Source organism: Medicago sativa, chromosome 3, assembly GCF_051527215.1.
Source record: "Medicago sativa cultivar Bolivia chromosome 3, Bolivia_mono, whole genome shotgun sequence".
In the NCBI taxonomy this organism is placed as follows: Eukaryota; Viridiplantae; Streptophyta; class Magnoliopsida; order Fabales; family Fabaceae; genus Medicago; species Medicago sativa.
The window spans coordinates 91,314,002-91,327,487 of NC_140751.1; the positions used below are offsets into that span (position 1 = coordinate 91,314,002).

Below are 13,486 nucleotides of genomic sequence, written 5' to 3' on the forward strand. Positions count from 1 at the left end.
TATAGATTATATAAGAATCATGAATTTTCTATGGATTATGTATGATTTATGAAATTTTGAATGGATTATGTATGATGTTTAAAAGTTGAAGTTTTTTGGTAATTAAAAAAAGTTATAATTTGTACCAAAAAATAAATAAATTCAAAACTCCATGGGTATCCATGGATACCCATGGATACCTCAATGCCCACGGGTACCCGTATAGTGGGCACCCACGAGGATATGGGGTGGGCACGGGTATCATATTTATCCAACCGGGCGGGGACGGGTATCATATTATCCGTACCTATGGGTATCCATTGACATCCCTAGCCTTTCCTGTAGATCATGTGAAAAGATTTATATACGTTGAAGCTAAAACACAAAATGATATAGATCAGGTAGAGAGGCTTTTAGCTATCTGTCTGATGCAGAAGTTTGTTCACCTGAAAGAATTGGATACTAAATTGCAGTTAATATCTGCCTTTGCTGTAGATCATGTGAAATGATTTATATACATTGAAGCTGAAAGTCAAAATGATATAAATCAGGTAGCTTTGGTAATAAGGTTTTCATTGGTTTATAGATAGATATCAATTATTACTAGAAAAGTGTTTCTACCGCTAACTAAATATGTTTTCATTTGTTACTCGTGGTCAAACCATTTTGAAGATTTAATTTTGTAATCCGTAATACAAGAGTACTCTAAATATTGTATTATGATTTATAATTATCTGTCATTTCGCAATCTATCCTTTCAATATAATATTTTGTCAAATACGTTACTGAACCCCGTGCGAAGCACGGGTTTGTAACTAGTTATAATAAAAAAAAACCTCAATTTCATTTATAATTTGATAACATTTTTTTATTAAGATAGAATGATTTTTCATAAACTTGTGATATATCCATCATTGGATAGGAAACAAGTTTCAGATTGATTCTGCATTTCCAGGTAAGCAGAATTTGTCTTCCTTACTCACGAGAAGATTATTTTGTTTTTGAGAGACTTAGATAGTTAGATATATTGTATTTTATAATAAAAAAAAACCTCAATTTCATTTATAATTTGATAACATTTTTTTATTAAGATAGAATGATTTTTCATAAACTTGTGATATATCCATCATTGGATAGGAAACAAGTTTCAGATTGATTCTGCATTTCCAGGTAAGCAGAATTTGTCTTCCTTACTCACGAGAAGATTATTTTGTTTTTGAGAGACTTAGATAGTTAGATATATTGTATTTTATTTGCACAACTTTTATTATTTTATGTTACAGTGAACCAATTTTTGGCCATTTTTTCAGCATATGTATACTTGATTTATTCCACTCTACTATTTTAGATATAAAATTGAGTTTTATAAAGCTCCAAAAGTCAAGTAGGACATAGAATATTAGAGTTTTTAACGTTAAAATACATCAAACTGATCTTTTAAATTCCTCCTAATTCATCCAGGATTCTAATCCATCAAAGTTTGTCATTTGGTCTTGTGAACACAACTCAACCAAGGCTCAGCCGAATTTTTTTTTTTTTATGCCCTAGTTGAAACCAAAAAAATCAAAAAATGCCCTAGTTGAAACAAAAATACCAAAACTGCCCTACTTTTTCAGAGTTGACTGGTATGTCACAAGTTGGACTTGCGACCTACCTATGTCACAGTTCCAACTTGCGACATACCCCCCTATGTCACAAGAGGCAATGGCGACATATGGGTCTCTCAAATTTTGAAATTTTTTGTCCTTATTGTATGTCACAAGTCCCACTTGTGACATATTTATTTATTTACTTTTTTGTTTTTTCTATTAATTTAATAGAATTTGTTTTAAAAATTTTAAAAAAAATAATTGAAATAAATATTTATGATTTAAGATGACACATTTAAAGGTACAATACATTTAAACGAAGAATAAATATTTAATATTTAATTTAATAAAATACAAACCAAATGCAATTAAAAAATATGCATAGATTGCTACTGATGTTCAGTATTAATGTAATTTTTTCGGGAATGACCGGTCATCCTACAAATGCCGCATTTTCTCCCCTCATTTTCCACAACGTCCATCTCGGTCCTAATGTGAGTAATTGCGGGACGACCTTTCTTAGCTCTACGCATCGCTGAATCGGGAACCACCTTTGAGCCTACATAAGTTGGCCAATACTGTTGGTGGTGAACCACATCGAAATGGATATTGTATACAGAGTATACACATTCATTCGTAAATTTATGATCAACAAATGTTTAATAGTCGTAGCTAAAACTAGAACATGCGGCAATGACATGTGAGCATGGTAGGTGTAACGCCCTGAATTTTCCACAGTCGCACCATTTACTTCGCAGGTCGACCTTGTATTCTCCCATCGACAATCCTTCTCTATTGTCGATAGTTTCACGGACGAAGAAGGTATACCTATCTCGGTCGAACTGAGTGACACTGTGACTGTTGGATTTGATGACCTCTTCCTTCAGAAAATTCATGATGTTTTTTGAGAATGGTTCCCCGGAATTTACCCTTGTCGATGCCTCGTGTCCTCTTTTGGCAAACAAGGCCCCCAACCTGTAGTAGGAGGCTTTCACAATAGCTGTGATCGGGAGTCCGCGAATACCTTTATACACATTATTTTGCGACTCTACTAGGTTGCTCGTCATGTGGCCCCATCGTCGACCATCATCATGTGATTGAGTCCACTTTTCGACGGGAATGTTGTCGACCCAAGCTAATGCCTGTCGATCTGCTCTTGCAATTTCATTGTGGTAGTAGAAGTGATTTAACACTTTCACAAATGACGTTAGCGCTAAGTTTGCGATGATCTTGTGTCAAATCAGTAGAGACACATGTGTGAGGATCCTTCATTTTTCCGATCTCCCATCTTTCATTTTTTTCCTCAACGAGGCCCTCAGCTTGAAACCACAATTTTCATCTTTACAATGATCTAAACCAACCTGGAACATCCTACACAAATAACCCTCAAGCCAACAACCAAAACTACAACAACCAAATGTACAGCAACCCACACTACAACTACCCACCAACACCAACTGACCTATATCCCCAATTCACACCGGGTGCCGAATTTAATTTTTCAATTTCTCCTGCAAATGACGCCGAGTTTGGTCAATCGTCATTGGGCCGTTTATCATTGAATTACATTGAAGATAATCAATTTCTCAATACAACATGGCCTAGCAGGGAAGACGATGTTTCGTTGACGCTTGGTCAAAGTAGTCAAGTGCACAACGACGAAACTGACGATCAACCAATTCATCGTCAAAGATCTCGGCATCAAATTATTCCTCCTGCTCCAACGCGACATAATGCAGCAAGAAATGCTGGCGCACCATTGTAACACCCTCCTTTTTATTTAATTATTTTACTTAGTTTTAGAATATATTTATGTATTTATATGATTTATATGAGGGATATATGATTTATTGAGATTAGATGTCTTTTTATAATTTAGTTAATATATTTTGTTGAGTGATATTTTGTTATATTATATGTTGGTATTTACTAGCATACTCATTAAAGATGGGGGCTTGAGGCCCAGCAGCTTAATGCTCAAACTACGTTGGGGGCTTGAGGCCAGACAGCTTAATGCTCAAACTACGTTGGGGGCTTGAGGCCCGCTCACTTGTTGAAGAGCCTATTTACGCTCATATATGTTGGGGGCTTGATGCCCTGAATGGTACCACATGCATTTGCATATCAAGAAGTTTACGATGATTTAAGTTGTTAAGAGTTGCATTGTCAAGTTGAATCGCATTGTCAAGTCAAGTGTCGAGTCGACTATGAAGTTGTTTAAGATTGAATATGAAGTGAATGATGAGTTTGATTAAGAATGTTGTTTATGTTTGATGATGATGTTTGATTATGATGATGATGTTTGACGATGATGTTGTTTAGGATTAATGATGATGTTGATTATGATTTGTTTATGATGGTTGAATATGAAGTTGTTATGATAAGATGCTATGTGATTTATGATATGCTGATATGTGAATTATGATAAGATGTTATACGTTTACTAATGATGATGTATGATGATTCCTCGTGATTATATTTAAGATGGATTGTTTGTGATTATGTTTATGGTTGATATATAATGTTATGAGATGGTTATGTTTAGTACTTGATGTTATATGATGATGTTTATGTCTATGATTAAGATGCTATGATTAAAAGGATATATGATAATGCTTATGACTAATATTTGTAGATATGTGATGATATTTATATGATGATATAATATGAAGTATATGACTAATGTAGGAAGAATAATGATACTAGTTAAGGAAGTTGAAGTTGCTAGATATGATTAATGAATTATAGGATGTTTAAGTTGTTGAATGTACTTTATATGATTTATATTATTATTTGAGAAATCTCACCCCCTCCTGTTTGAATGTTGCCCTTACGTTGGTAACACGCAGGTAACCAGGACTAGCTGTTGTTGTGAGTAATCTTCGCCGTGTCGTCTTAGGTGCTCTGATACGTAACGGGATGGGGATTATGTCTTTACTTTCTATTCCTTACGTATTGTTTTTATGAGAATTATAATGAAGTTGTCGGATTGAACAAATCATGATGTTTAGACTATTTATGAGACTATAGTGATGAGGCCTTGGTGCCAAAGACTATTTTTATGATATTGAACTAATTCCGCTGCAAAGTTTAGAAATACTTATGTTGAATGATTTTTGAAGGATAAATTATTATTTATTCCATTTATGATTTTTAAGAAAAGAATGTGACATTACGTTTTATGTTGAAAAACTCTGATTTATTTATGAAATTTCTATGTTGGAAAAACGGGGTGTTACAACCATGGTGTGGAACGGGACAACGACCACCTAATGCCCGAAGAAGAAATAATTAAATGTATTGTATTTTTTTTTGGTCAAAAATGTATTGTACTTTTAAATGTGTCATATTAATAAATAATAAATATTTTCCTTAAAAAATAATCATAAATATTTATTTCAATTATTTTTTTTAAATTTTTTAAAACAAATTCTATTAAATTAATAGAAAAAACGAAAAAGTAAATAAATAAATATGTCACAAGTGGGACTTGTGACATACAATAAGGACAAAAAATTTCAAAATTTGAGAGACCCATATGTCGACATTGCCTCTTGTGACATGGGGGGTATGTCGCAAGTTGGAACTGTGACATAGGTAGGTCGCAAGTCCAACTTGTGACATACCAGTCAACTCTGAAAAAGTAGGGTAGTTTTGGTATGTGACAAAATTATTCTCCGTCACATGGATGACCATGAAATAAAAAATAATTCAATATTTTAAATTAGGGGACTTTGGTCATGTGAGTGCAGTTATAAAAAGTTGCGGCGATAATTGATATATGGGTCCTGTTAACCGGTGCCGCGGGCACTGGTTAAGCATACCATAAAAGGAATTATTACCATAAAAGGAAACTGTTTTTGATTTTATTATAAATTAATTACACAATTTCAATGCATTAAATACTATATAATTTCCTTTTTCATATCCTTAATCAGTGCCCCGGGGGCACTGGTTAGCATTTCCCTTGATGTATTGAAGCATAAATTCAAACTGAAAAAACATTTCTTTTCGGTATTTAATCTGTGCGATTTTTGCCGCTATAGACTATTTGACACAAAAAGTGAAGAGTCGGATGTACAACAGTAACCAAGTGGTCAGAGACATTGACACCATAGTTTAATTCAATACCTTAAGTTATTAATATGAGTAATCTCTTTATATTATTCAATTATCTCATTTATAACTGATGTTTGACTAACCACTCTTGTTGAACCCCGATAATTTTTCTCTCAAGCGTGAGTCTATAATACAACTATACTTAATTTCTTACATTGATGAATCTACTCATTTCCTCCGCCAAGTTGCTCTGATACCATGTGATGAGAGGACCGAGACAGCACCAAGAGCAAAATATTAGCATTGCCAACAATCATGACTATCAAGAGATTCAAACACCACGCATCCGCATAAAATCTTAAGACATTAAATAGATGAGTCACATATCTTATATATCATTTATTCAATTCATTCATAGTCAATATAAAGAATAACCACTCACACTTGAATCAACACAAACACACACTACGCAGCAAATGTTTTTTATTTATAAAATTCTTTATTTATAAAAAAATAATAATCACTCACACTTGAATTGAATCGCTGCAATTTCTCTCTCAAATGTGAATATGCCATATTACCATACTCATCAAAAAATATGATAATGAAACTCAACTAGTAATTAATCAAGTTAATTTAATAAAATTATTAATTTAATAAAATTATTATTTTCTTTCATTCATTTATAGTAAAATAACCTAATACAATCATTTTGGTGTGATTGAGAGAGAATGATATCAAACCTTCGGTTATAATCTGTGTGCATGGTTGTTATTTTTTACTCCTTCCGTCCCGGAATAACTGACCCATTTTCTAAAAAAAAGTGTCCCAAAATAACTGACACATTTCAATTTTCAATACAACTTTCATCATTCCCAATACAATATAACACTAAATAATACTACTTTTATCATTCTCAATACAATATATTCCACTTTCCCCTTTATTTATACATTTTTCTTAATATGTGTGAAAAACAAAATTGTGTCAATTAAATTGGGACGGAGGTATACATACTACTTAGGTGTCTTTTTTCTTTTGACAAGTTGACTTAGGTGTCTTAATCGCTTAATGATGATGCTTAAGTATTATAGGTAACAAAATATAATAAAGCCTCCAACATGCAATAATAATAAAGAGGCTCAAAAAGTGGGAAGTGGACATGTTATGAATAATGAATGAGTGATCCCACTACTACAACAGTGGTGGAGGAAAAAGAAGCACGTAAGAACTTCTTTCACACACTCACTCACAAAACGACACACTCTAATCACATTCCTTTAATTGCGCTGTTACCTTTTCTCTTTTCTATGTGCTCAAACTCAACTAATGGAGAAAATAGAGTGAGTGTAAATGAGGTAAAGCACAAAACAAAACACCAAAAAAACCAGAACCTTCTCTTTCCCTCTTCTTTCTGCTATATTATCTATCTATATCTATAAAATATCTAACTTCCAACAAGGTAAGTGAAAAATCTTGCTCACAAAAACTTCATTTCACATTTACATTCACTACTTTATAACAATAACATACATACTTTCATTTCTTCTATTTTCAGTGTTAAATATAGTTAATGCCTTGTGAATTCAATAGATAAGGCCTTGTGAATTCACATCAGCAACCAGAATTAGACACCCATTTGCAAAAAGAATCCATCTTTGAGGAAAAGAATGGGAGCTATCAAAATCAGATCCTTCATTTTCATGCTTCTTCTCACTGTTTCAAGTGTGTTCCTTCACCCAACAACCTATGCACAAAAACAGCAACCTATTAAGAACATTGTTGTTTTGGTCATGGAAAACCGTTCCTTTGATCACATGCTTGGTTGGATGAAGAAAGCTATCAACCCTTTAATAGATGGTGTCAATGGAGATGAATGCAACCCTGTTTCTACTGAAAGTCCAAGAAAAGACACAATTTGTTTCAGTGATGATGCAGAGTTTGTGGATCCGGATCCTGGTCATTCATTTGAGGATGTTTTGCAACAGGTATTTGGTAATGGTTCCATTCCTTCAATGAATGGATTTGTGGAACAAGCATTGTCTGTGTCTCAGAATCTTTCTGAGACTGTAATGAAAGGGTTTAAACCACAATCTGTTCCTGTCTATGCTGCTTTGGTTAAGGAATTTGCGGTTTTTGATAGGTGGTTTTCTTCAATTCCTGGTCCAACACAACCCAATAGGCTTTTTGTGTATTCTGCAACTTCTCATGGTTCAACAAGTCATGTCAAGAGACAGTTAGCTATAGGGTATCCTCAAAAAACAATCTTTGAATCTATGCATCATAATGGCTTGGACTTTGGAATTTATTATCAAAACATACCGACAACACTTTTCTATAGAAATCTAAGGAAATTGAAGTACATCTCTAAATTTCATCAGTATGATTTGAGGTTCAAGAAAGATGCTAGAAACGGGAAGCTTCCACCTTTGACAGTGATTGAGCCTAGGTACTTTGACTTGACGGGTTTGCCGGCGAATGATGATCACCCATCTCATGATGTTGCAAATGGACAAATGTTGGTTAAGGAGGTTTATGAGAGTCTAAGAGCAAGTCCACAGTGGAATGAAACTCTTTTGGTCATTACATATGATGAGCATGGTGGATTTTTTGATCATGTGAAGACTCCTTTTGTTAACATTCCTAGTCCAGATGGGAACACAGGACCTGCTCCTTATTTCTTTAAGTTTGATAGGTTAGGTGTTCGGGTGCCTACTATTATGGTCTCTCCTTGGATCAAGAAAGGGATTGGTAAGCTCAAAACCATCTTAGTTTATTTATCATTTTCCAGCTTCCCCTCTTTGGTCAAAGCCATTTTCCATTTTTTTTAATACTCTATTGGATGTTATATTATGTTTTTTGGGACCATTGTCCTTACTGGTATTCACTATTCCAATGCCTTTACATTGCCATATAGCCTTGACCTTGACCATGAGTTACATTTAGTTAGGTGAATTATATTTTTTGTGGTTGAGGAATCTTGTCTTTTCATTTGTGATTTGAGTATAGTAAGGGTTAAGATCTTTTGTTTTCGAATCAAATTAAGCAAAGATACTTGACGTTGATATGAGTAATGTTACCTAAAATCTTCTAGTGCATAGATTAGATTCTTCTTAAGCTTCAACATGATATTGATTGGTTCAGCATGTCCACTATTTGCTTACCTGATACTGTTTTTTCAGTGGTAAGAAGCCCCAAAGGACCAGCTGCGAATTCCGAGTTTGAGCACTCTTCAATTCCTGCCACCATAAAGAAGATGTTCAACCTTTCCTCTAACTTTTTGACTCACAGAGATGCATGGGCTGGGACATTTGAGGATATTGTTGGGGAATTAAGTTCACCGAGAACGGATTGTCCAGGTATGAATTTCTCGATAATCATATACTAAAACACAAATCAAACATGATAAACTGAAATGATGATGTATTACAAGTGGGGTGAATAGACTTATCAGTTATAATCATTGACTATGCAACTTCTTTTGTATTGACCTTATTATGTGAAGAAATATTAAGACAGTTTAATGTGTGTATTCCAGTGACTTTGCCGGATGTGACGCCTCTAAGGACCACTGAAGCAAAAGAACATGGTGGCCTCTCCGAGTTTCAGAGTGAGGTAGTTCAGTTGGCAGCTGTTCTCAATGGAGATCACTTCTTGAGCAGTTTCCCAGATGAAATGAGCAAGAAGATGAGTGTGAAGGAAGCCCATGATTACGTGAAGGGAGCTGTTTCAAGATTCATAAGAGCTAGCAAAGAAGCTATCAAGTTAGGGGCGGATGAGTCTGCGATTGTAGACATGAGATCCTCTCTCACTACTAGAACTTCTATTCACAATTAAACATAAACTACAAAAAAAAAAAAAGTGAGTTGTGTGGGAAACTTGTATCTAGTTATTATAGTTACGAGTCTTTTCCTTAGTATTAGGTTAGATTTTGTTAGGACTGTGAAAAGTTGAAATGCAAAAGGAGGCGAAGTCTCTGTATGTGTGTGTGTTTGTCATTGTGTGTTCTGCTAGTATGCTGTCAGTTAGTAATGCAATGCAAGCATAAAAAGTCTCTCAAATTCTCTATGTTTGAGAAAACTTGAGAAGATGGAATAAAATCAACTTAGAGAGTTACGGTTTGGTTGGTGAGTTATTTCGAAGTGGAAAACTTCAACCGTTTTGCACAAAGTTTTGTTTTGAATTGCTTGTATTATCATGTGAATTTCTTGAATTCCATGAGCTAGCTGCATGACATTATATTGAAACAACATTTTTTTGTAAATCATTTTATTTTTTTCTATGAACCTGGAAACAACATTTTGTATAAAAAAAACAAGGTAAGACTACTTAAAATACACCAAAATGGTGGGACACCTTCTCGAATCCTGCGTATGCAAAAACTTTAATGCACCGGATTGCCTTTTTTTATGAAATAAGTCAGCAGTTCTGGAAGGATAGACAAATGATATTCATCTTCAACTATAATAATAATGTAATGCAAAAAATTTACTTAGTCTGGGTGAAATAAAATCTGCGTGAACCACAAAACATGTACAAAGAGCAGACAAAACAATGTTAACACAAAGATACAATGGTAGCCCGGAGATGGACTCAAAATAAAAGGAGTGAAAGACGAAACAAGATTAAAAAATACATGAGTATATTTCATAAATTTCTTTATTTTATCATATGAAGATTTTAGCTTGTTTTGTCAAGATCTTAAGTAAGTATCTGCAGTACGTAAAGAAAATTACAGAATCAGGTGACACCATGATATACTTATCGGATACAAAATCTCAAGTTATACAACCTAACCTGCCCAAAATCAACCTTTTCTCAAAGGATAGTCAATATACTTTGCACAAAATGAGGGAAATGCTTAAAAGTTCTGAAGTCATACAAAACAATGTGTTTACAATACAAATTTCCTAAATAGAGGGGATATTGTAAGAACACAGTATTTGCAGCACAGTCAAATCTAGTGGTTTCACAAAAAAAGTGAAGGTCGCACATATTCGGCAGACATCACAGAACATTGTCGCAACATTTTCTAGTGGAATAAAAAATGGAAATGTAAAGAAAATGATTTGAAATAGAGATACAATTTTCTTTATATAGCTGGTAAGCTGGTCACTACTGGACACCATTTTTCTTTTGTAAATCGAAAGGGGATGTAGACTTGAGGGTCCACTCGCACATGACACATTCAGAGTGTGATATTTTTTATCCATTCAATTGGTAAAGTAATAAACTTTTAAAAAGAAAATCTTAGACAAGATACTGCTCTGTTTTCTTGCCGTTCAATCTTTCACTCCAAAACACAGAAGACGAAGATGTTTTTCACATAAAACTACTTTACCACCTTCCCTTTCCTTTTCCAGATAATCCTCATAACCAAATGAACAGACTTGAAATATAAAAGGCGGTATACCCATCTAAGGAACAAGCTATGAATTGCACAAATTGCTACTGGTGAATAAAATCATTGAAAGTTTCATCCTTGTACAAAAGACAGACACCTTTCTCTAACTCAAGAGAAAACTATTTAGGTGCAATTTCTGGCAACTATCAAATAAAATATTACATCAAATACATCAAATTATCAGCAAAGATTGGCAAGTTGCTAGTTTGCAAAATTTGTCAAATATTCTACAAAATACAAGCCCTATGACAAACATGTTCAAACTTCAGACAATCTCTTACCATTCCACGACTCTGAAATTGTAGTTTCGGGATGAGAACGTACCAAGACAACTGATTCAACTTCAATTGGTAAAATATAAAGAAGCATCATTACCATTTAATGTAATCTGGATCACACTGTCGTTTTTTATATCACCCTACAAATGCAGGCACTACCAACTTCAGGTCGAAAAAGGACTTTGCCATGTTGATATATCAGTGATAAGTTCTCGCAGTTGATCTATGAGTATCTTCAGGTGCAAGTTCTTGTTGCCAAGTTCCTACATTTATGGATGGAAATTCCAATGCTTAACAACAATATAATTAATAAAAAAAGAAACATGCACTCAATAACTTCAGTCCAGAATCCACAAGCTTTTCCCAATTGAAATTGTTTCAGGCTTTCAGTAATAAACTAAAAATATAAAACGCATCATAAGAATGTCATTAGATTCTGTTAACTGCAGCTGACATAGTTTGATGAAAAAGTATTTTCCGATGAATTAAAACTTGAGACTAAAATAATAACTTCGGTGTTTCGGGTTTGTAAAGAGTGTGATCAAGGATAGAGACAGAGGTTAATATAACAAACCTTTCTTAAAGAAGATGCTTGCTCTTCCAACTTCTCAATTTCAGCTTCATCCATTGGACTATCAGCTGAACCGCTGTCAAATGTGTTTGCCTATAATACAAACCAAGTTAGTTTATCAGGAAAACAAAAGCTTTGCTAGCTAATATGATGGTCACACAGCTCGCAATAAGATGCATGTTTGTGAGTCAATAACCCCAATCATTTAACAGAATATGGAGTCTTAAGTCTATGTAAGGAAGACACTGATTTCTGAATAGATTTTTCTTTTAATGCAGCATCTTTTTCCTAGCAGTATAATAGAGCTACAATAATATAAACATAGTGAGTTCGGAATTTATTTAGTAAATTATCAGTCTCGTGAAGTTTTTCATTTAGTCACTGTAAAGATTTTCAACCCCATTTTGAAAAGACAACAAACCAAACCTTGGTGTAAGGAGATTTTTTTTGTCTCTTACCAAGCCAGAAAGATATCTACAGGAATTGAAATTCACAATTCACATTACATTAGCTAAAAATTCGGAGAACGAAACTATAGCTAGTTACTTAATGAATTTAAGCAGTTTAAGTAATAAAACATAGTCAAGTAATATATCAAAAAGAAAACTTCATTCGTTAGGCCACTCAATGCTCCAATCGGTGCTGCAACATTATAAGGTTCTATAAATAGGAGTTTTCAAATTTTTCATCATGTCACACTGTTACTGAATTTAATGCCCTTGTGGATATGTAGAAAAAAATACCATCATGTAGGGGTACTTCATTTCTATGATTACAATTTACATCTATGAACTCTGAAATTGAAGTATTTCCTGTGATATACTATTACTAAATCCTTCCTGGGAAAGACCTTAAAACATATCACAAAATTCAGATAATTGCATCCCAGATATCACCAGTAGGAGAGTTATGAACTTATGAAACTGACTCACAGCATCAATGGCAAAGAATATGCCAAAGCATGGCCTAGTCAAAAGGACCTGTGTGATTTACGAATTTCCAATTTTTATCAATAATTACAAAAAATGTTCGTAACCTTAGTTTTGCAAGTTCATTCCATCCCTAACCTCGTTGAATTTCCACTAACCTAAAGTTCAATGATTCAAAAAATCCAGATCTAGTAAAAAAAGAACACACAATAAAACTCGAATTAGAAAAGTAGGGAATCGAAATTGTACCTTCTGAGAATTAGGAATAGCAGCAAGAACACTGCGAAGTCCAGCAACAGCATTCTTATACCTCAAACGAGCTTCATCAAGAGCGCCACCAGCACCACCACTAGGGGCAGCGCCGTCAGCGTGTTGGCCGGAATTCTCGGAATTGGCGTCACCGTTTGAAGAAGGAGCATTGGGAGAAGTAGCAGAGGAAGGAGAAGTGGACCACCAAACGGGATTGCAGAGCTCGTCGTTCATGGAAGAGAGTATCTTGAAAGCGTGTTGTATGGTTTCTTCTAAGTATTTGTGACCTTCAATGGCTAAATCTTGTGTCGTTTTAGTTGTCATTGTGCCGTTTATGGATTGTTCTTCCATTCCAATTCCAAAATTTATTTATCTTATGAATTTGAGGAATTACAATACAAACCCTAACTTTGATCGTTATAATGAAT

At 34.1% G+C, this 13,486-nt stretch overlaps 2 protein-coding genes across 2 annotated transcripts; one reads left to right on the forward strand and one right to left on the reverse strand.

Annotated features, from left to right (window-relative positions):
• The first annotated feature begins 6,937 nt into the window (after nucleotides 1-6,937).
• On the forward strand, nucleotides 6,938-9,891 carry NPC6 (non-specific phospholipase C6). The gene is made up of 4 exons (XM_085755753.1): nucleotides 6,938-7,089; nucleotides 7,186-8,378; nucleotides 8,810-8,986; nucleotides 9,166-9,891. Exons 2-4 carry the CDS (start codon nucleotides 7,298-7,300, stop codon nucleotides 9,462-9,464), a joined length of 1,557 nt encoding a protein of 518 aa, XP_085611879.1. The 5' UTR covers nucleotides 6,938-7,089; nucleotides 7,186-7,297; the 3' UTR covers nucleotides 9,465-9,891.
• A 1,172-nt stretch (nucleotides 9,892-11,063) lies between these two features.
• Nucleotides 11,064-13,454, reverse strand: LOC146941893 (mediator of RNA polymerase II transcription subunit). Its single transcript, XM_085755754.1, has 3 exons — nucleotides 13,059-13,454; nucleotides 11,884-11,973; nucleotides 11,064-11,572 (listed from the first exon to the last, which is right to left on the reverse strand). Exons 1-3 carry the CDS (start codon nucleotides 13,407-13,409, stop codon nucleotides 11,474-11,476), a joined length of 540 nt encoding a protein of 179 aa, XP_085611880.1. The 5' UTR covers nucleotides 13,410-13,454; the 3' UTR covers nucleotides 11,064-11,473.
• Nucleotides 13,455-13,486: the final 32 nt, after the last annotated feature.

Coding starts and splice junctions, on each gene's coding strand:
- NPC6 (XM_085755753.1), top strand. CDS start 7,298: ATGGGAGCTATCAAAATCAGATCCTTCATTTTCATGCTTCTTCTCACT. Junction 8,379..8,809: donor TTGGATCAAGAAAGGGATTG/GTAAGCTCAAAA, acceptor CTGTTTTTTCAG/TGGTAAGAAGCCCCAAAGGA. Junction 8,987..9,165: donor ACCGAGAACGGATTGTCCAG/GTATGAATTTCT, acceptor TGTGTATTCCAG/TGACTTTGCCGGATGTGACG.
- LOC146941893 (XM_085755754.1), bottom strand. CDS start 13,409: ATGGAAGAACAATCCATAAACGGCACAATGACAACTAAAACGACACAA. Junction 11,974..13,058: donor CTATTCCTAATTCTCAGAAG/GTACAATTTCGA, acceptor TTTGTATTATAG/GCAAACACATTTGACAGCGG. Junction 11,573..11,883: donor AAGCATCTTCTTTAAGAAAG/GTTTGTTATATT, acceptor CCATAAATGTAG/GAACTTGGCAACAAGAACTT.